Source organism: Notechis scutatus, chromosome 10 (genome assembly GCF_049901735.1).
Source record: "Notechis scutatus isolate UNSWTSFEM ecotype Mainland chromosome 10, rNotScu1.2, whole genome shotgun sequence".
In the NCBI taxonomy this organism is placed as follows: Eukaryota; Metazoa; Chordata; class Lepidosauria; order Squamata; family Elapidae; genus Notechis; species Notechis scutatus.
Window position 1 is genome coordinate 176,015 of NC_142018.1, and position 24,367 is coordinate 200,381.

The window sequence follows — 24,367 nt, forward strand, 5'->3', positions numbered from 1 at the left end:
TGTTACTAATTTTAACAACTTCAGTGATTCACTTAACAAAAGTGGTCAAAAAAAAGACAACAAAAGAAAGGTCATACAATGGGGCAAAACTCACTTAGCACATCTCTCACTTAGCAACATAAATTTTGGGCTCAATTGTAGTCATAAGTCAAAGACTACCTGTGGTTGAATAAAGATTGGAGGGACCCACCCGCTCACTTTACTTGCCAAACTACCAACCAGGGAATTTCCAGCATTGCATATTGGGAGAAAAGGGTAGCTGTGATTCCACAAGTAGAAGTCATGTGGCTGGACTTTTCCCAGCTCTGTTTAGTCAAGGGATGTTTTTAGGTGGCTGCTCCACACCCAGGGTCTTTTATAACATCGGCTTTGAAAAATATGGCAGCGCTTGAAATAGTTAACCGTGAACAGTTGAAATCCTCTTCCCAAAAGACACGTTAGAAACTCCATTGAAACCCAAGTGCCAACTATATTGTGTTCTGCTTTTAGACAAACCAACTTTCCAAGAGAAGGCACTCTTCTGCCCTACAGCTGGGCCCATACCAAAGGTGGTATTTAGCCGGTTCTGACCGGTTCTAGAGAACCGATAGCGGAAATTTTGACTAATTCGGAGAACCGGCCAATCCCACCTCTGACTGGCCCCGACAACCCCATCTATCCTCTGCCTCCCATCGAGTCCCAGTTGATTGGCTGGGTCTTCTTTGGTTGCCTTGCACAGGAGAACAGAGCTGGAAAGCAGGTTAGTAGGGTGGGGAGGGAATGAGGATTTTACAGTATACTTCCCCTGCCACGCCCACCAAGCCACACCCACAGAACTGGTAGTAAAAAAATTCAAATCCCACCACTGGTCCATACAATGTGTCACATCCTGAACTTTGCTGCAGAGCTGAAAGGCAGAAAGAACATTTTGAGAAAAAGCATGCAATTTTCCTGGACAGGTAGTCCTCAACTTACGAAAATTCACTTAGTGACTGTTCAAATTTACAATGGCACTGAAAAAGTGTCTTATGACCATTTTTCACATTTATAACCATTGCAGCATGCTGGCTCATAGTTATGTCCGTTGCAGTGTCACATGATCAAAATCCAGACCATGGGCAACTGGCTCGTATGCATGACGATTGCAGTGTCCCGGGGTCCCATGATCCCCTTTTGCGATCTTCCAACAAGCAAAGTCAATGGAGAAGCCAGATTCACTTAACAACCATGTTACTAACTTTACAACTGCAATGATTCATTTAATAACAGCGGCAGGAAAGATCGCAAAGCACAAAATTCATTTAACAGATGTTTCGCTTAGCAACAGAAAATTTGGGATCAACTGTGGTTGTAAGTCGAGAACTACCTATATACGGTACTGTATAACGAACAGGCAGGAATTTTGCAAATATGCTATGTAGTCCCAGTTTGGAAGTTTAAATTATGAAAGAAAGCAAGGGAAAAACATTTTGGAATGGATGATAAAATAGCAGAGAAATAGAGACTTCCTCTGGATAAAATATTACTAATGGAAGGTTGGTGAATGGAAGAGACAACCCTTGTCCCAAATCTGTTTTTAAAATTTCCTGGAAGTTTTGGAGGCACTAACTCATTTCCTGTATGTTTATTAAAATCTACTTCATTTCCCCAGAAAGGGAAGGAAATTCTTTTTCTGGACTCATTTCTAAACACAAGATATTTCCCTTTGATCAAGAATTGTAAAAAACTATTTATGACTGTTTAAATGGCAGAACCACTGTCATAAGCAGAAGTACAATTATTTCAACACGCATGCCATCACTTTAACAGTACAGAGTACGCACATTATTGCTAGTAGGGGCTTCTATTATGCTTCTCTTCCATTCTTTTGTTATGGAAACGGACCAACAAAGCCGAGAGGGAACAGTATATTTCTGTCAGCCTCAAGATATATTCCACATCTTATATCTTCTGCATCCTAACTATTGCATCTTCTCTGCTGCTATGCTATACTATTTCTTTCGGCTGTCATTAGCAACGGAGGGAGGGGGGAACTTGGAGGGGAAGAAAGCTGGAGGTGTTTTGCATTCCTTTGCTGTGGGTAGCAAGGGGAGAGGGGTATGAATTTCTGTCTTTAACTTTCCATTTCTTGGCTAGCTTCTATCCCCTTTGCGCAGCTGCGAACTTGTATCAAAATATGTCAAGGTCAACGGACAGAAGCCTCATCACCACCTGAAGATGGCCACATGATCGTATTCAGTACTTTTAATTGGAAGAGTCATTTGGACTTTGGGGGGTGGGAACAATTCCATTCCTTTGTATATGTGATTTGCGCGCCAATTCCTCAGTTTCGGAATTAAATCTGTAGCTTCCACTTTAATTTCCAGTAAAAGGATAACTTTGCTCTAACCCATGGAGTCTGAGTATTTCTTTCTTGGATCTTGAAGGGAGCACACACTGACATTATTCCGAAACTCCCCATCAACCCACCCGGAGAAAATATCAACTTTTCTTCCGAGGGGGCTTCACATCATGTCATCTCCAGCCAGCGATGAAGATGACCAGGGAGCTGCGGGGGTCAGCCGTTGCTGCTACCAGACATGCCAGCCGCCGACCTGCTGGCCGACCTCACTCTGGAAGAAAGCCCAGCTGAGATGCCCAGATGGTCGTTAGGGGTTGGATGGAGAGACCCTGAAGACCCCCTCCTCCTGGGATCACTGTAAGTCGAAGAGGCGCGAGGGAACGGCTGTGGCAAGAGGGGGAGGAGATGGAATGCAGGCTGGATCAAGCCGGGAGACTCTTTATGGACGTTTCTGAGAAGCCCGGCATGGCTCCAAGGTATGAGGGGGAAGGGGGAGCGAGTTCAGCCTGGGGCAGTCGGGCTGCCCCCACCCCCCTAGCCCAGCCTACGCCAGCGCAGCAGCCGGCTGCCACCCGGGGAGCCCCAGCAATAGGTGTGATTCCTGGGAGACGCCACCTGCCCCCATTGGATGTGAAGTTTGGAGGAAATCCCAAGGATTTGGGTTTTTTCCTGGTACAAGTCGGGAGCTATATGGCAGAATTTGAAAGGGAATTCACCTCTGAAGCAGCCAAAGTGAGATGTGTTACCAGAACCCTGGAGGGGATGGCAGCAGACTGGGTGGTGACTTTGTATAATGATAACTCCCTGCAACTGCGGAGCCTCAATGTTTTCATGGTTTGAGGACCCTCTGGCGGAGAGAAGGGCCAGGATCAGAATGAAAACCCTAATTCAAGGGGGGAGATCGGTTGCTGACTACACCCAAGAATTCAGACAGCTGGCATACCACATCTGAGGCTGGTCCCAGGGGGCCCTGATAGAAGCCTACAAAGATGGCTTAAATGAAGATATATACCACATGTGCATCTCCAGAAGGGATCCACATGATTTGCAGTCGTGGTACTTGCTAGCAGAAGAAGTGGACATAGATCTAACCTGAAGCAGACGCAGAGGAGGCCCCGTCTGGAGCAAATCGCTCCCCCCATGTCTCCGAGAGACCCCCAACCCCCGAAAGGGAGGGGCGATGGCAAGAGCCAAATCCACTGCCTGTTTTCGTTGTGGGAAGGAGGGCCACCGGATTGCGGATTGCCGGGCCAAGCTGGATCCAAAGGGAGTGCGGGGCCCAGGGAGGAAGCCCGAAAACCCCCCAACCAAGCATCGCGAAACCGGGCTAAAGATAAGGGAGGTTGTAGAGGTCGCCCCTCCGGCGGGAGAGGAGCTGGGACCTCCGACTCCCCTCGACGAGAGCGACACCGACTCGGAAGATGACATCCCGGTAAGTCCTAACCAAGGGCCCATGACCATCCCAATAAAGTTAAGGGTGCCTACCTCAGGGACCGAGGGGGAGATGTTGGCCTTATTGGACTCGGGGTGCACGAGGTACATAATTAACATGAAAGTAGTCAAGGGTATGGGCATCGGACTGAGAACTTTAAGAACGCCCATATCCTTCTGCCAACTGGATGGATCTGAGGTGGGAGGTTGCCCCGCGCGTTTTGTAACAGAACCCCTAGAGATGACCATGGGAACCCACCGCGAGACCCTGTGTTTTATTGTGGCCCCTGGGATGGAACAGCCTCTAATTTTGAGATTGCCCTGGCTTCGGAAGTGGAATCCCCATGTGAACTGGAGAGAGGGGTGGATACGTATCCACACCGATCGGCCACCGGAAGGGGAGGAGCAATCCTACCCGGAAGGGGAGGAGAAATCCCATCCGAAGCTCCAAGGCCTGGCCAAGACAGCTTCCGCAGGTGCTGAACGCGTGGAGGGGGAGGAGAAAATCCCGAAGGAGTACTGGGACTTAAGAGAGGTGTTTAGCGAAGAGGCCTCCGACAAGCTCCCTCCTCATCGGTCAACCGATTGTAGTATTGAATTTCTACCGGGGGTGACGCTCCCGAAACCGAAGCTGTATTCGATGACACCACGGGAGCTGGAGGAACTGAGAGCGTTTATCGACAAGAACTTGAAATGTGGTTTCATCCAACCCGCCAGACCTCGAGTGGCGGCCCCTGTGTTGTTCCGCGAGAAGATGGCTCCAAACGCTTGGTGGTTGACTACCGAAACCTAAATGCAGTGTCCGTGGAGAACGTGTACCCCCTCCCTCTGATGAAGGACATGTTGGCCCACCTGGCCAAAGGGAAGATTTTCACAAAGTTGGACTTGAGGGAGGCGTACTACCGAATCCGAATTAAAGAGGGAGACGAGTGGAAAACTGCATTCAACTGCCCGATGGGTTGTTTCCAGTTCAATGTTCTCCCTTTCGGCCTACAGGGGGCACCAGCCATTTTCATGCAAATGATCAATCAAGTGCTCCACGAACATTTATACAAGGGGGTTCTGGTCTACCTTGATGATATCCTTATCTACACGGAGACTAGAGACGAACATGTGAAACTGGTACGCTCCGTGCTGCACAAACTGCGGGCTGCCAAATTGTACGCCAAACTATCCAAATGTGAGTTCCATCAAGAAAAAATTGACTATCTGGGATATCGTATCTCACCCGAGGGCATTGAGATGGACCCAGAGAAGGTGCGAGCCGTATTGGACTGGGCCCCACCGAGAACCCGAAAACAGCTCCAAAGTTTCCTTGGATTTGCTAACTTTTACCGGCAATTCATCCCGTCTTTTGCTAAAATAGCCATGCCCATCACCAACCTCCTAAAGACAAAGGGAGAAACGAAACCAAAGCCCAGCCAACCGTTGAATTGGTCCATGGAGTGCCAAGCCGCCTTTGAAAAGCTTAAAAGACTATTTGCTGCAGAGCCAGTACTGAAACACCCAGACATGGACGCCCCTTTCGTGATCCAAGCTGATGCGAGCGATGTGGCGGTGGGGGCGGTCTTACTTCAATTAAACGAGAAGGGGACACTACAACCGTGCGCCTACACCTCCCGTAAGCTGACTGACACTGAAAGGAGATGGGCTGTTTGGGAGAAGGAAGCTTTTGCGCTCCGTTGGGCCCTACTAACTTGGAGGCATTTTCTGGAAGGAGCGAAGCACCCATTTGAGGTATGGACTGACCATAAGAATCTAGAGGCCTTAAAAACACCTCGAAAGTTATCCCCTAAGCAAGTTAGGTGGGCTCAGTATTTCAAGCGATTCAACTTCTCTCTGAAATATATCCCAGGAGGAAAAAAATTTATGGCAGATGCTTTGTCTAGAATGCCTCAATACAACAGTGTTCGTAAAGAAGCGATAAGGCCGATCGTGTCAACTACACAGCTGGCTGCCCCAGTGGTTACCAGAGTGCAAAAGAGGAAACAGGAGAGGGATCTGTCCACTGACCTGATGGAACGATTTAAGGAGGCCTTGAAAACGGATGAGTGGTTCCTGGCAAATGCGAATAACTGCACCGTTCGAGATGGTTTAGCCTGGATAGGTGCAAAATTGTACGTACCACAAACCCTGAGAAGCCAAGTGTTACAACAAGCTCACGACTCCAAGGTGGCTGGTCATTTTGGGTTTGTGAAGACCCTACATCTGGTGAAACGGCAGTTCTGGTGGCCTTCGTTGAAAAAGGACATTGAGACATGTAGCGAGCTGTCCAGTTTGCGCTTCAGCAAAAAGACCTCCTGGTAAACCACCAGGTCTGTTGCAAGATGTGGCTAGGCCAATTGCTCCTTGGAGGGAAATTTCCATGGACTTTATAGTAGACCTACCCTAGAGCGCCGGGCACACAGTCATCTGGGTGGTGACCGATTTGTTCTCCAAACAAGCACACTTCATACCTTGCTCCAAGATTCCCTCAGCGAAGTCGTTAGCCAGATTGTTCATTATACATGTCTACAAGCTGCACAGTGTCCCTGAGCGTGTAGTTTCTGACCGAGGGGTCCTATTTACCTCGAACTTCTGGAGGGAATTTTTGAAGTTAATAGGCTCCACCCAGAGGTTAAGCTCCGCCCACCATCCTCAAACTAATGGGGCCTGCGAGAGGACTAACAGGGTGCTGGAGCAATATCTCAGGTGTTACATAAACTATCAGCAGGACAACTGGGCGGATCTACTGCCTTTTGCGGAGGTGGCATATAACAACTCTGTCCACAGCAGTACGGGGTTTACCCCCTTCAAAGTGGCAACGGGGCAAGATTTTGTGCCCATACCTGAACTTCCTCATGAAAGACCCAATGTCCAGTCGTTGGATGACTGGATATCTCAACTTCAACTCAATTGGCCGGTCGCTCGTAAAGCTTTGGACGAGGCGCACCAGTCTCATAAGAAATTTGCTGACAGGAAGAGAGCCCCACAGAAGTCTTATCAAGTGGGCGACAAAGTGTTCCTCTCGACTAAATATTTGCAGACTACCCAGAAATCGAAGAAGTTGGGTCCTAAGTATGTGGGGCCTTTCCCTATTGAGCGGATTGTGAATCCTGTGACAGTTCAACTGACTCTACCAAAAACTCGTCGTATTCATCCGGTTTTCCACGTCAGCTTGCTAAAACACGAACATACCTGTACATTGAGACCGACCCAGACTGATCCCCCCATACCATTGTTGATTGAGGGTGAACAACATTTCGAGATTAAAGAGATTTTAGACTCTAGGAAATGGAGGGGTCGTATCCAATATCTTGTAGCTTGGAAACATTTTTCTCCATCCTATGCTGAGTGGGTAAATGAGAAAGACATTAGGGCTCCTGAACTGCTCAAGAACTTTTATGCCAAATATCCTGAGAAACCATAGAAGTGTATGCAAACGTTAACATATGTTTATGCTATTTTCTCTTACAGGGACTAATGTCCTTCTTCTAGGGGGTCCGAATGTCAGCCTCAAGATATATTCCACATCTTATATCTTCTGCATCCTAACTATTGCATCTTCTCTGCTGCTATGCTATACTATTTCTTTCGGCTGTCATTAGCAATGGAGGGAGGGGGGAACTTGGAGGGGAAGAAAGCTGGAGGTGTTTTGCATTCCTTTGCTGTGGGTAGCAAGGGGAGGGGGGTATGAATTTCTGTCTTTAACTTTCCATTTCTTGGCTAGCTTCTATCCCCTTTGCGCAGCTGTGAACTTGTATCAAAATATGTCAAGGTCAACGGACAGAAGCCTCATCACCACCTGAAGATGGCCACATGATCATATTCAGTACTTTTAATTGGAAGAGTCATTTGGACTTTGGGGGATGGGAACAATTCCATTCCTTTGTATATGTGATTTGTGCGCCAATTCCTCGGTTTCGGAATTAAATCTGTAGCTTCCACTTTAATTTCCAGTAAAAGGATAACTTTGCTCTAACCCATGGAGTCTGAGTATTTCTTTCTTGGATCTTGAAGGGAGCACACACTGACAAATTTCTAGTTTATGGCAAGATTTATGGGCTCGGGTCCTCTAAACTCTGCCTATCAATAAATATCAACGGCGACCAACTATGCTTCTGAGGTTTTAAACTAATGAAAAAATATACTTCTGTGAGGACCCATCCTAACAACAAGGCTCCGTCCAGGAAGAGGAGAAATCTGAACTAAATTTAATGCATTATTATTATTATTATTATTATTATTATTATTATTATTATTATTATTATTATTATTATTACTACTACTACTACTATTATTAAATGTGTGTGCTGTGCCATTTCATTTCAAATTGCTAGGTTGATTTCAGAACTGGCACAGTTCCTTTCTTCCATATACAGGTAGTCCTTGACTTACAACAGTTTGTTTAGTGACCATTTGAAGTTACAATGGCCCTGAAAAAAGTGACTTCTGTTTTTCACACTTATGACCATTGCAGAATCCCCAGGGTCACATGATCAAAATTCAGACACCCGGCAACTGACTCGTATTTATGATGGGTGCAGTATCCAGGCATCATATGATCCCGTTTTGCAACCTTCTGACCAGCAAAGTCAATGGGGAAGCCAGATTCACTTAACAACCATGTTACCTAACTTCACAACTGCAGTGATTCACTTAACAACCATGGCAAGAAAGATTGCAAAATGTGGCAAAGCTCATATAACAATATCTGATCTAGCAACAGAAACCGTGGGCTCAATTGTAGTTGTAAGTCGAGAACTACCTATGCAGGCGACCTTGCTTAATGGACATTCTTTCAGCGACTGATCCAAGTCACACACAGTGCTGAGAAAATGGTGGCTATGGCTGGTCCTCGAAATTCTGGCCATTGCTGCATCTTGGAGTCAAATGACTAAACTCTGGGCGCCTGGCAGCCTGCCCACATTTACAACTGCAGGGTGCACTTCAACTCCCCACGCCTGCCTATCCCATCTCTACCCCCTGCCCTCCCCAGCTGCCCTTTGCCATCTTCCTCACTGCTAAGGAAATGAATGTACCCAAGGTGGCCGCCAGCTTTTCCGTGGCCTTGGAAAGGCTTTGTACAGCCAGCAGTTGCAAGGACCTGATTGAGCAGGCTTCATCACCAACAGGATGGCCAAGATCCTGGGGGCAGCGGAGCGCAGGGCAGCCAAAAGGACACAGATGGCGGGGGGGGGGAGTTGAAGTGGAGATGACCATGGCAGCGCAGGAGAAGCAGGAAAGCCCACCGTGCCAGAACTATCCAAACTGCCATTGCTAAGTGATGGGGTCATGGGAGGCTTTGCCTAACAGCAGCTTTGCTTAGTGATGGAAATTCAGGTTCCAATTAGGGTTGTAACTCAAGGACTACCTGTAGCCAGCATCTTTGCCCTGTTTTCCTCCCCCCTCTAGTCCAGCTTGTCAAGCAATGAAAGAGAGGTTATTTTGCAGAAATGTCTGCTAGAACTTAGCACTCTCTATTTCACTTGGATCTCTGAAAAAGGCCGTTGGGATGCCCCAAGCTAAAATTTCCTAAGAACCCCCAACAGGAAGGCATCAATCAAAGCTCTGTTGTGATCTTTTTGAGTGAATCATACCTGCTTATTCCAAATAAGTTTTAAGGTAAAGGAAGAAGGCAGTAGGCTGGAAGATGAGCCGATCAATTGCAGACCCTATCTCCCTGAAGATGCCACTAAGAAGATTATTTATTTATTTTATATCCCACCTTTATTATTTTTTACAAATAACTCAAGGTAGCAAATATATCCAACACAACTTCCACCTGCTGTTTTTTCTAAAACAACAGCCCTGTGAGGTGGGTTGGACTGAGAGGAAGGGACTGGCCCAAAGTCACCCAGCTAGCTTTCATGCCTAAGGTGGGACTAGAAGTCACTGTCTCTCCGTGATTGGCCCAAAGTTACCCAACACTTTTCATGCTTAAGGCAGGACTAGAACTTACCATCTCCTGGTGATTGGCCCAAAGTTATGCAACATATGCCTAAGGCAGGACTAGAACTCAATGTCTCCCCATGACTGGGCCAAAATTACCCAACCATCTTTCATACCTAAGGCAAGACCAGAACTCATTGTCTCGTGGTATCTAAGCCTTGTCTAGAGTGTAGACCAAACTGGCTCTCGTCAGGCATTTATGAACTGATGAGCAGGGACACTAGGACTGCTCGCGGGGGAGATGTATTCATCCAATAAAACAGCAATTCTAAGAATTGTAGAATGAATTTAAGACCTTAAGAACAACTGCTCGACAAGATGTGAAAAATAATTTGTCAACCTGTTGTGAAATGATGTGGTAAACTTCTGCCAAGTTCAGAAAGTTCTTGAAGAAGCTGCAAAACACAAGGCATTTTTTAATGATCCAGATTGCTCTGTTTTACACATTCCATCTCAAACCATACATCCTGAGCTGAAGTACATTTTATTGAGGTGCAAAGGGTAATAAATGTGTCAGTGTATGTGTGGGGTTTTTTTTGGGGGGGGGGAAGAGATTTTTGTTTTGTTTTCTCTCCTTTCATATGTCGTTACGCTTTTGTGTAGTACAGTAAAAAAGGAATGTCTTACCCATCCAGGAATAATTAATTCCACATTAGACAGACTTATAGAATACTTTTTATACCCCTTCAAGATAATCAGAGCAGATGTGGACAGTTAACAAAGACTAAACTGCTCATTATTCAGAAAATGCTACTGGGCTGCTAAAAATAAATGTGTTTTTTTTTTTTTAAAAAAAAACCTCAGTGCATTCATTTTAGAAAAACTGGCTTTGCACTGCTTTGTAAGCTAAGCTTCATGAATGAGATGAAATGTTCTAGAGAAGTTTTTCAAACCTGGCAAGGAGGGAGAGACTTCCAACTCCCAGAATTCCCCAGTCAACATGTTGACTGGGGAATTCTGAGAGTTGAAGTCCTCTGTTTTAAAGTTCCCAAGTTTGAAAAACATTCCTGTACACAGTTGCACGTTCTGGATTATCTTCTCACTTTAAATAATACTGTACTAGCAAAACCACCTAATTCTAGAATTGCTTTGTTATTCCTCTCTTCCATAGAAGAGAAAAAACGGACAATAAAAGGCAGGGATCTGAAGCCAACCTCCTCTGTAGGAAAATACAGAATAGTGTATTGGTCTGAGTTCGAAAGCATGAAATCCAAAAGGTTAAAAAAAAATGGGAGTGCCTTTATATGTGCCAGTTATGGGACAGAACATTTGCCATTATTTGCCAAAAACTAATGCGGCTTTACCAATGTTCCCGGCAAGACTTAAAATAACCATCCATACCAACTCTATGCAAAAATAAATAGCATTCACGTGAGCACAGGATGGAATGAGAACCAGGAACTAAAATTTAAAACATATTTCTCTGTAAGTTTCTAGGGAAAATATTATGGTATTGGTGTGATCAGGGAAAACCTAAAAGGAGGCTTATGAAATCCCAATGTCCTGCTGGTCCAAATATGAACCCAATGTGAAATTCCTATTTACTGCTTTTGAACTGCAGGCAAAGGGGACCAAACCTGTACCTATCAAGCATCTGTTCCGGTTTAAACTGAATTTCAATTTGAAATTGGAGAAGGTAAGAGTATAAATGAAAGAAAGAAAAAGAATAAATGACTGAATCAGTGCTTCTAAGCTAGAGGACAAAGAGCTCATGGAACATGGAATAGAGAGGTAGTGATTTTCTTATTCACATCATATAAGGTAGTCCTCGATTTACGATAGTAATTAAGCCCAGAATTATGGTCGTAAGTCGTGCCAGTCATTAAGCAGATTGTCATCTGAGTGATCCGATTTCATGGGGTTTTTTTGTGGCAGCTGTTAAGTGAACCACGGTGGTCTTCAAGTGAATCCATTGTCCTCAAAACTGGAAATAATTATTGGTAAATTGTATTCATATAACTGGGAGATAGTATAATTGGCCTTACAGGAGGGCTGGTTGCTGAGCAACCAAAATGAATTCACATGACCACAGGGTGAGGGGGGCAGCCACCAGAACTTTAAGTCTGTGCCATAAGTACAGGTAGTCCTCGACTTACAACAGTTCATTGAGTGACCATTCAGTTACAATGGCACTGAAAAAAATGATTTATGAGCATTTTTCGCACTTAAGACCCTTGTGGCATCCCCATGATTTACATTTGGATGCTTGACTCACACTTACGACAGTTGTACCATCCCATGTGATCCCCTTTTGCAACCTTCTGACTAGCAAAATCAATGGGGAAACCAGATTCAACAACGGAGTTACCCTGTTTCTCCAACAATACGGCCTCCCCCAATAGGAAGTCCCAGCATGTTTTATAGGCATGAAATGAAATTAAGCCCCTCCCCCCAGATTAAGGCCTATATTAAAACATGCGAAATGGGGGGAATGGTGGGGGGGCTTGCCGTTAGGAAGTACTTTTGTTGCACACCTGGATATGGTGCTGCCTGCGTTGACCCCAATACGAAGTGCCCCACCAACACCAAGGTCAACATCCAAGCCGTCGCCGCCCACCCAAAGATGCAAGGGGGGGGAAATTAAGTCACCCCCGAAAAGACGGCCTAGCCATTTTTGGGGGGCTCAAAAAAAAATAAGACCCGGCCTTATTATATGAGAAACACGGTACTAACATAAGAACCACAACGATTCACTTAACAAATGTGGTAAGAAAAATTGTAAAAATTCACCTAACAAATTTCTCTCAGCAACATAAATTTTGGGCTCAATTTTGGTTGTAATTTGAGGACTACCTGTGCCTTTTTTCGGTGTCTGTTTAATTTCAATCAGCTAAGTGACCAATTGTAAGTCGAGGACTACCTGTATACAAAATTAAACTTTCCTCAGCTCCTCGTTTCAGATGTGAACCACGACATCAGGCTGTATCAGTTCTGAAAGCTGAAGAAATCAAAGAACTGGACAGTTACTCTCTGATCTTGTTGCTTTATAGTCATTAGCCCATGCATATCAAAGTAAAGATAAAGCTGTCTCATCTCGTACTGGAAATCATTCCAACAGATCACAGATGCTCCTTAATTCAGATCGTTTTGTAGTTATAGGTGAAATCACCCAAGTTTTCTGCTCATCTCTTTAGGGATCCATAACAGAGAAAAACAACTGTGGAGAGTTCCCACTCCACAGAAACACATTTCTCCTTTGTGAATTCTAGCTGTTCACAAAAATGACCACATTCTGAGTTACAGGAATTAAGTGATAAAATAAAACTGTCAAAAATGGAAGAGAACTTAATCCTTTAAATACCAATTACCCAAATGAATTACATTTGCACCTCACTTTAAAGCTGTGGATTCTAGTTTTATAAAATCACAATGTGCAGAATTTTAGATCCACTCATTGTGACGTCCAGTTTCTTCAATGTTCAGTAACACAATTTCTTTCTAGGCACTGAATAAATTAAATAATAAAAAAGTCTTTGCAACATAAAAGTTGAAACACATGCATATGGCAGCATAATGTTTAATATATTGAATGACTTAGCAAAACTAATTAAAGAAAAATTGGAGTTGCTACTGTTTGGTGGGGATTAAGGGCAGATGTAGATTCAAGGCACAATAAATATTTCAAATCCCACAGGGATTCTTTGAAAAAGTATTTTCTTTCAGTCTTCTTCAAACCGTCCAGTGAGGAAGTTCTTGCAGGAGGACAAAGATTAAATTAATAAATAGCTAAGAATATACAGGCAATCTTTGACTTACAACCATTTGTTTAGTGACAGTTCAAAGTTACAACATACTGAAAAAAGTGACATGATGATTTTTCACACTTACTTGGTTGCTGTAAAGCAATGTTTCCCAAATGTTTCCGTGAAACCCCTTATCAGAAAGTCCTTTGTAAGTAAGTCCAATGTAAGTCCAATGTAAGTAAAACACTTTGTGATTGGGTAATGAATCTGTTGTTACCCAAAGAAAAAACACTTTTGCCCAATTTTGGCAAAATTTCCCAAGTTTGGGAAACACTGCAATAAACCAAGCTGTAAGGTCGAAATGTTGCAGTAGCTTTCCACACATGGTGTGTTTCTGACTCACCCAAGCAGAAGTCACAAAGAAGAATGGGCTGCACCTGTATTGTGGTTCCTTAAGTTCCTTAATTCTTGCTTAAAGCGATGCAAAATCTGGCGGTTGCACTGGTCTCAAACTAACAAACTGAGACTGATTTCGAGAAAAACACAGGTTGAGAGAACTACACCAAAATTCATTCCCTTGCAGAGGAGCAAATAAACAATCTATTAGAATCTAACGGTGGATTAGTTTGTGATTCCACAACCCTTCCTAAAAGATCCTGTTACTCAGACCTTAATTGAAGGGAATCATAAGGAAATGAGATATTTCTACTAGGGTTTTTGGAAAAGAAACACAGGTAGTCCTCAACTTACGACCACAATTGAGCCCAAAATTTATGTTGCAAAGCAAGACAGCAGTTAAGTGCATTTTGCCCCATTTTACAACTACTCTTGCCACAGTTGTTAAGTGAATCACAGCAGTTGTTAAATTAGTAACATGGTTGTTGAATGACTCATTACTTAACATTGACAAAGTCTCATTAACTTTGCTCGTCAGAAGTCGCAAAAGTTGATCACATGACCTGGGACATGGCAACTGTCATAAATACCTGCCAGTTGACCAACATCTGAATTTTGATCACATGACCATGGGGGATGCTGTAACGATTGTAAATGTGAAAAACAATCATAAGTCAATGTCAGTCTCCAAGAATCCTTCTTTTGCTTGTCTTTCCGGCTGCCATAGAAAGGGGGCAGGGAGGAGGGAAGATTAATTGGGCTATGTGGGGGGGAAGAGTGCTGGAGGCTGAGAGGGTGAACTGTAAAACATGGGAAAACTTTCTTGACTATGCTTTCTTGCTTACTGCGCAGCTGCAGCTTCTTATCTATTCAGGCCAAGGTCAACCGCCCTGGCGAGCCAGATGTCTCAAACACCACTTGAAGATGCCCCACATGACATTATGCATATCTCAGATTGGATGGCCAATTTGAACTATTGGGGGTGGGAACATTGGCATAACTTTCTATATGTGATTTTTGCGCCTATTGCCTCAGATCTTGTATTCCTCTGATGCTGCCAATTCAGTTTTCAATAAAAGTCCTTTTCTCTAAAACAACGGAACCCAACGGAGTTCTTGGGTTTTGAATGGAGCCTCACCTGACATTATACAAGTTCTCTGTTTTACCAGCCCACCCGGATATTTCTTTCTTTTTTTTCCTATCTTCCGAGGGGGTCTGAAAACAATGTCTAACTCAGCCAGCGATCAAGAAGAGGCGGGGGCTGCTGGACACACCACCTCACTGCTTCTCGATGTGGAGCAGGAGGCCGAACTACTGACATGGCTGCAGATCGGGGAGAAACCGGCCATCTGACCCAAATGGTCTTTGGGAGTCAGATGGAAAACACCAGAAGAAATCCCTTCAGGGGTAATGACTACCAGATGCCGTCAGGGAGAGAAGGCTTGGCAGGAGGAAAACTGAAAAGATCTTCTGCTAGCACAAGCTTTACATCTCTTAAATGAGGCTATGGAGGAATGCAGACCTGAAGAAAGGTATGAATTGCTGACCTGTGAAGAAGCTGGGGGAGAGAGGAGGGAGACAGAAGCAATGGGCATTCAGCCAGCCATCCCCTTAACTCAGCCCCGGCCAGTTCAAACGGCAGCTGCCGCCCAAGCCCCCCTAGCGGGGGGAGCATCCCACGGAGGCGCCGAATTCCAAAGGTTCCTCCACTGGAAGTAAAATACGGGGGAGATCCCAAAGAGTTAGGATGCTTCCTAGCCCAAGTTTGGAACCATATGGAGGAATATGGTGATGATTTTGCATCAGAAGCAGCTAAAGTGAGATGTGTCACCAGGGCTTTAGAAGGAACCGCTGCAAAGTGGATGGTGACATTACATAATAATAATGCCCCTCAATTGATGAACTATAATCTGTTTATAGCAGCCTTGCGCACCCGCTTTGAAGATCCTCTTGCTGAACGCAAGGCTAGAATTAGAATGAAAACTATAAACCAGGGGCGGAGATCGGTGGCCGAATACACCCAGGAATTTAGAGCCCTGGCATGCCATATTCGAAGCTGGTCCCAAGGAGCCCTGATAGAAGCTTTAAGGGTGGGCTGAATGAAGATGTTTATCAAAGCTGTATCTCCAGAAGAAATCCTAGGGATCTGCAACTCTGGTATGTGTTAGCAGCATATGTGGAAATCGATTTGACCAGAAACAAGACTCGGGGTGGTCCTGGCTGGAGCAAGCCCTCTCCTACAAACCCCAGAGAGGCCCCTAAAGCTCAAAAGGGTGGATCAGCTGTGAAACCCAAAACCACAGCGTGCTTCTGATATGGAAAGGAAGGTCACCACACTGCAGATTGTCGTACTAAGTTGGAGCCAAAGGGGGTGCCAGCAGGAGGAAAGAAAGTGGAAAAAAACCCAGCCAAGCCACGCAAAACTGCCCTGAAAGTGGAGGAGGTTGTAGAGTTTGCCTCTTTGACCCCTTCTGGTGAAAGTGAAGCCAACTCTGAAGATGATCCTCTGGAAAGTCCCAAAAGGTGCCCCATGACCATCCCACCTGCCTCTGGCACCCAAGGGAAAAGGTTGGCCTTGATAGACTCTGGGTGCACTAGGTGTGTAATTAGCTCAGAAGTCATGGAGAAACTGGGGTTAAGGCTAAGAACTTCAAAAACTCCCATAGCTTTTTGCCAACTAGATGGATCAGTAGCTGGGGGTGGCCCTGCACATTTCATAACAGAACCAGTGGAAATGTCGATGGGGAGGCATCGAGAGACTCTATGTTTTGGATGGAGTGCCCCTTACTACTACACTTGCCCTGGCTCCGAAGTAGAATCCCCAAGTGGATTGGAGGGAGGGGATACTGCGCATACGCAATGACCAACCACCGGAAGGTGAGGAGCTGTCCCTAATAAAGCTCCAGAATTCCACGGAGTTGGCGTTGATGGGCAGTGAAAGCATTGCAGGGAGGAAAAAATCCCTGAAGAGTATTGGGACTTAAAGGAGGTTTTTAGTGAAAAAGCATTGGATGAGCTCTCTCCTCATCACCTGACAGATTGCAGTATTGAGATTCTGCTGGGGGTGAAGCTCCCTAAGCCTAAATTGTACTCAATGACACCACAGGAGTTAGACGAATTGCGGTTGTTTATCGATAAGAACCTTGAATGAGGTTTCATCCAACCTCCTAGGCCTCGAGTGGAGGCCCCAGTGTTATTCCAAGAAAAGAAAGATGGCTCTCTTTGCTTATGTGTGAATTACCGTAACCTGAACAATATTTGTGCAGAAAACGTGTACCCATTCCCCTTAATGAAGGACATGTTGGCTCACCTGGCCAAAGGAAATTTTTTTCACTAAACTTGATTTGAAAAAAGCGTACTACCAAGTTCGAATTAAGGAGGGACATGAATGGAAAACTGCATTCAATTGCCCTTTGGGATGTTTCCAATTCAACGTTCTCCTGTTTGGCCTGCAAGGGGCCCCTGCTGTATTCATGCAGCTGATAAATGAGGTGTTGCATGAACATTTATATAAGGGGGTGTTGGTTTACCCTGACAACATCCTTATTTATACAGAGACTTTGGAGGAGCACGTGAAATTGGTGCGATCAGTTTTGAAAAAACTTCAAGCAGCTGAACTGTATGCAAAATTGTCCAAGTCTGAATTTCACCAAGAGAAAATTGACTATTTGGGTTACCGCATATCACATGAAGGCATAGAGATGGAGCCAGAAAAAGTCCGGGCCGTTTTGGAATGGGCTCTCCCTTGCACCAGGAAACAATTGCAGAGTTTTCTGGGATTTGCTAATTTTTACCGTCAGTTTATCCCAGCGTTTGCAAAGGTTGTGTTACCTATTACAAAGGAGACTAGGGAGACTAAAGACTAAGGAAGAATTGAGTCCAAAACCCAGTTGACCATTTGCATGGTCCATGGAATGCCAGGCAGCTTTTGAAAAGCTTAAAACAACTCTTGGCAGCTGGACCAGTGCTTAAGCATCCAGAGATGGATGCCCCTTTTGTAATCCAAGCCGATGTGAGTGACATGGCGGTGGGGGCGGTACTACTTCAAGGAAATGAAACTGGAACTTTACAACCTTGTGCTTACACTTCCCATAAACTAACTGAGATGGAAACAAGATGGGCTATTTGGGAAAAGAAGCATTTGAGGTCCGTTGGGTATTATTAACTTGGAGGCATTTTCTCAAAGGGGCAAAACACCCTCTTGAAGTATGGACGGGTCATAAAAACTCTAAAAACTCCTCGGAAATTGTCTCCTAAACAAATCTGCTGGGCGCAATACTTTAAGAGGTTTAATTTTTCATTAAAGTACCTTGGGGGGGGGAGTGGTGCTCATGATCACCCCCGCGTGCCATCCATCTGCGCATACACATGCGATCCCTCCATGCACAGCACATCTCTGTGCATGCGCACGTGTCTCCCGTCCCCCCAACCATGCGCACCAGATACCCGGCAATCAGCTGTCGGGCAGTGGCGCACACCCATGTGCAGTGGGGCTCCTCCGAGCGAGCTCTCGCGTGCGGGGGAAATGGCTCTGTGTGCCACTTCCAGCACGCATGCCATAGGTTCGCCATCACGGAGCTAGGCTGACTGCTCCATGGAAATTTCTTTTCTTTTCTTTATAGTGGAGTTGCCTGAAAGTGGGGGAACTTATATTTCTTTTCTTTTCTTTATAGTGGAATTGCCTGAAAGTAACCACCATTTGGGTGGTTACTGACTTGTTTTCCAAGCAGGTATATTTCATACCTTGTGCAAAAATCCCAACTGCAAAAATGTTGGCTAAATTGTTTATTTTACATGTGTACAGGCTACAAGGTGTTCCCGAACGGATTATTTCAGACATGGGGGTCCAATTTACGTCAAATTTCTGGAAAGAATTCCTGAAGTTATTGCTCCACCCAGGGCTTAAGCCCCGCCCACCACACACAAACCAACGGGGCCTGTGAGAGAACTAACTTGGTATTGGAACAATACCTCAGATGTTACATCAATTATCAACAGGATGATTGGTCTGACCTATTGCCTTTTGCAGAGGTGGCGTACAATAACTCTGCTCACAGTAGCACTGGGTTCACCCCATTCAAGGTAGCTATGGGTCAGGACTTTGTACCTATACCAGAGCTTCCACAAGAGAAACCCAATGTTCCATCATTGACCGAGTGGATAACCCAACTCCTGCTCATAAAAAGCAAGCAGATAGAAAGCGAGTTCCACAAAAACCATACCCAATGCAGGACAAAGTCTTCCTGTCCACTAAGTACAAACCACACAGAAAACTAAAAAATTGGGACCCAAATATGTGGGACCTTTCCCAATTGTATGAATTGTGAATCCTGTGGCAGTACAATTACAACTGCCAAAGACACTTAGACGGATTCACCCTGTCTTTCATGTCAGTTTGTTAAAACCTGAACATACATCCAATTTACGGCCTGACCAGACCGCCCCTCCATTTCCTCTTTTAATTGAAGGCGAGCAACATTTTGAGATTAAAGAAATTCTGGATTCGAGGAAACAGAGAGGAAAACTCCAATATTTGGTGGTTTGGAAGCATTTCCCTCCTTCTCAGTTGTAATGGGTGCATGAACAAGATGTCCCTAGGCTTATACAAACATTTTGTTCGAAATACCCTGACAAACCTTAACTTTTTTGTAATATTTTATATTGTTTTTGGAATGTTGATTTTCCTATTGTTTTATTCTTTCTTCTTTTCTAGGGATAATGCCTTTTTTGCAGGAGGGCCAAATGTCAGCCTTCAAGAATCCTTCTGCTTGTCTTTCCGGCTGCCATAGAAACGGGGGGAGAGAAGATTAATTGGGCTATGTGGGGAGGGGGAGAAGAGTGCTGGAGGTGAGAAGGTGAACTGTAAAACTTGGGGAAACTATGCTTACTTTTTCAGTGCTGTTGTAACTTCAAACGGGCACTAAACCAACGATTGTAAGTCAAGGTCTACCTGTAATGGGAATTCAGGTTAAGCAACACTTCACAGTAGTGGAAGTTAGTATGAATGCAGCTTCTCAATTGACCCAGCTCCACATTTGAGGTGATGAAAGCCTCTCAAGGTAACACATACTGGCCACAAATCACGGTTCTACTTGACAAAGTGGACCAGTGTGTGATCTCATTAGCAAGAGGGGAGGAGTTTTCTTCTGAGGCTCTTGCTCCTTAAATTCATAAATCACTGGACAATTATGGCAGAACATCAATTTGCTTCACAAGAAGTGTTCTTGGCATTAATTTACTATGGTCGCCTAAAAAAAAAAATTAAAGGTTCCACAGCAAATTAAGTGAAGCTACTTCCCGCTTGTCAGGGCAGAAATCCATCCTGGTTCCTTATTCCCCAAAGGAGGGGGGAAATGACAGGTGTTAAATAAACAAATTAACCAAGAATTGTCCATAATAACTGAAGGGAAATTATTATTTGCTTGTTCTTTAACACCTACATTTAAAGCAATTACAAGCATTTTTACACTGATCTGGAAGTGTTTGCACCTAAACAAAATGTCATCGGCCCATTCTTATTACTTTCCCTGAATACACATGAAACATGAACATAATAGTCAAAAGATCTCAATGGTGGATCAGAGATATTTTATGTTTATTTAAAATAGTACCATTCTTTACATTATTGGAAAAAGGGAAAGGTTATCTCTAATACTTTCTATTAATGTAGCATCCCAGAGTTAAAAACTTTAAAAAAATAAAATAAAATTTCACATCTGAAAACCAACCTATCAACATAAATGAGTTTGCACAAAATTGCAAGTAATTTAGTTATATGAATGAGAAGAAAATTACCAATGAGAGTCAAAGAGGGAACAAACCTAAATTTATTGTCAAAACAGCAGATTCTGGTTCAAACTTGTGTGTATATCTGGAATTATATTTTAAAAAAACTCATCTGCAAGCAAATTGTTTGGATTTTTTCGTGAAGTCTGCAGAGCTTTTTAAAACAACCATCACTCACTCATATAAAGGCTTTGCATGGGTTTCTTCTTACTCATGCAATTCTAAATTCTAGCTTACCATTACATGTGGATGCAGCCCCAGCTTGAGCAAAACAATGCAGTGGATTTCAAGTATTACTACTTTCCCTTGGTGATAACTGCTCTCATCTTGGTTGGGTTGCATTCCTAACCTCACTCCAGAATGTAGAATGAGGAAAAAACACCAAATATGTACAGGTAGTCCTCAACTTACAACCATTCATTTAGTGACTATTCAAAGTTACAAGGGCACTGAAAAGGTGACTTATGACCATTTTTCACACTTACGATAATTGCATCACCACAGTCATGTGATCAGCATTTGGGTTTTGACAACTGGCATGTATTTATGTTGGTTTTCTGTCCTGGGTTCATGTGATCAGCATCTGCAACCTTCCCAGCTGGCTTCTGACCAGCAAAGTCAATGGGGAAGATAAATTTGCTTAATGACTGTGTAACTCACTGAATAACTGCAGTGATTTGTTTAACAACTGTGGCAAAAAAATCATACAATGGAGCAATTATTTTTTTAACAAACTGCCTTGCTTTCTTAACAATGGAAATTTTGGGCTCAATTGTGATTGTAAGTCAAGGATAATCTGTATTCTTTTTATGAGTCCAAAGCAAAAATGATAATAAAACAAAACAATAAAATAATGCGACATATGAACATGTATTTTTCTTGTGATTGCTGCTGGCAGCAGAGTGCCTACTTATCATGGCTAAAATTATTACCAAGAGTAAGAGGTATTAACAATAAATCCAATAAAGCCCCTATTACTGGAAACATAAAGTATTTTTTACTCCAAGGAGTCAATTTTAGACCTATATATTCTAGATCAGCGGTCCCCAACCTTTTGGGCACCAGGGACCGGTTCCAAGAAGAGAGGTGTTTCCATGGACCGGAGGAGGTGTGTTTTTGTGTGCTGCCTGCATCCCATGGATGGTCTTCGCTTGTTGGTGCGGGGCGGTTTCTGGCATGCCGTGGACAGGTGTTGGTCCACAGACCAGGGGTTGGGGACCCCTCTTCTAGATCTATTAAGTACTTTCCAGAATGCCTCAAAGGAGCTTTTTCAAATTCTGAGTTGAAGAATCTTCTTGAATGAGAAACGAAATGTCTTCAAAGAAAACCAAGAACGTCCAGTTGCCTATGGAAAAAAACACCTTTGGGACAACCATGACCTGAATGACTGAGAATCTCCACAGATACTTTCAAGAATGAAAACCGTATTTTCGAGTACCGGATAACAATTTATTGGAATGTCTTCCTGGCTTCGTACTTTGTCTTCAGAGCTCAAAGGAAAAAGATCTTTTTAGCTTGCTTGAGCAGAACTCCTAATGTTCCCATTCAAAGAATTAATTTAGCCCGAGAAGGGGAGGCACCCGAGCTCAGCCAGAGCAATTCTTTCATTCCACCTTTCATTTCAAAACGTTCTCTTTCTATATTCCCACCGAGCCAGCCAATTTAATCAAGGTGCCGTTAAAACTTACAGCCCATGATTCACAAGCTAGGCAGAAGGACGCACTTTTCAAGCATGGCTCATACATAGAAAAGTGTCACAAAAGGCTTGGCCTGCAGCAGTCCGAACCTCATCACTGCTCAACAGGCATCTGACCACCAGACTTTGTACTTGGTTCAGAAACAAAACACTCTAAAATAAGGGCATAGTTTCTAATGCCCAGGTGGCTCCTGGGTACAGAAAAATGTGATTTCTACATTTGAAAGAAAACTGCAAGGAATTATTCAAAAATGACCTGGCATGTTTGCTGGTCTGGAAGTATAATAAAAATTGATTGAACGATCTGGCAAGGACCCAGGTGCTTCCAAGTTCTACATAGCATACTGAGATGCCAGTTGGGAAACAAAATAAAAAGGAAGTGGGGAGATTCAGGATAGGAATGAGAACAGGCCTATAGTATGCTATATAGAACTTGGAAGCACCAAGTGGATCTGTTTTAGTTTTTAGAGCATAGAGTAAGTCTGTCCGGCCAGATGTCCCCAAAGGCCAAACCCATCTTGACTTGGATAATAGGAAATTTTGCAGTTCAACCTCCTCTGTGGGGACCCAGCAACGGTCTTAAAAGTGTGAAAAATGGTCATAGGTGATTTTTTTCAGTGCTGTTGTAACTTTGAATGGTTGCTAAACAAATGGCTGTAAGTCAAGGACTACCTGTACACTTCTAGTCCTTGGGATTCCCCTATGAGGATTTGGATGAATTATTAACCATCTTCAGTCTAGTGCGCTAATCAAAGAAGACACCACCCCAATCAAATTCTCCTCCAACCTCCAAAGTACACCACCAGCTCCAAATGCTACCTTTTGATGTGTTGATAAACACTACACCAAGAAAGGCAACTAAAAGACCACAAAAATGAACTAGCTTAGATGTAGTCTGGATCACGAGGAGTTCTTACTACTTACTTCCCTAATTCAACAGGTTTCCGCTCAAGAGCAAGAATGTAACAAAAGAACAATGAGGAATAAGAATGAGAAAAATTAAATGAAATGTAGCTGGCAGGAAGTCCTTGCTGGAGAAATGGAGATAATGCCAGCCATTTTGGATTGCTGGACTGTTTTTTTCCCCCCCCCGCAGACTTTACCTTTCTTCCTCTTGTCTTCCAAAAAAAAAAGAACTGAAGTTGTCTGCTTTGGGCAAAGATACATTATAAATTGGGAAATGCTCAAGTCACAGGCTACTTCAGCATTTTGGACTAAGCAAACAAACCTAGATAACAAGATTCTCCAATGCTTGGAAAAATCTTAGTGGGGAGCAGAAGCTCAAAAATTCAGTGGGCCAATTTCACAATATAAATGATAATAAATTACAACCCTCTTCAAAGTGAAGAGAACATCAACAAAGTCTTACCTAGTAAGTGTGTACTCCCTGAGTCCTGAATGCAGGTTCATGGCAGAAAAGGTACCTATACATCCACGCAACCTTTTATCTCGACCAATCTTCCACGTTACGAAGAGCGGGCTGTGAAATGAGAGAAGAAAAGAAGAATGACCAGGGTGCTACTCATCTTGGAGAGCCAAACTGTGCCTGTAAAATAGTGTTTCCCCCATTACCAAAACATCTCTAATGTTGGCTTCACGATCTTCAGAATATTTGTCTTGTTGCTTTCTAAGCTTGCTAATCTTCCTGAAGATGTTTCATCACAAGACTAGGAAACATCACCAGTGAAGGTAGGAGTGAATTTATATAGTTTGTCTTACTAGCTTTATTGGAGTATTGTTTCTTTCTAATTGATTTTTGGGCATGGCATTGTTTCTTCTGTGATTGCTCTTGCTTATCTGGAGATAATTCCTGCTTCTCTGCGTTGGTTAATAGATGTGTGTGCGGAGAATAGATATTGTTTAGACCTATTTTTCTGCTTTCCTTGACCTTTGGTTACCTTCTTTATTGAATGGCTTATTAGACAGAGCATATATTGAGAGCCAGTTTGGTCTAATGGTTAAAGTGCCAGGCTAGAAAGTGGGAGACCGGGACTTCTAGTGCCGTCTTAGCCATGAAAGCCAATTGGATGATCTTGGGCCAGTTACTCTCAGCCTAAACCACCTCACAGGGTTGTTGTGGAAAAAACAGAAAGAGGAAGGTGTGTTGGGTAGGTTGGCCATCTT

At 43.8% G+C, this 24,367-nt stretch overlaps 1 protein-coding gene across 1 annotated transcript in view; it reads right to left on the reverse strand.

Annotated features, from left to right (window-relative positions):
- AMMECR1 (AMMECR nuclear protein 1) overlaps positions 1-24,367 on the reverse strand; it is a 157,330-nt gene that overhangs the window by 41,174 nt on the left and 91,789 nt on the right. The window contains 1 exon segment of the mRNA XM_026678569.2: positions 23,613-23,723. Coding sequence (XP_026534354.2) covers positions 23,613-23,723 — 111 coding nt within the window.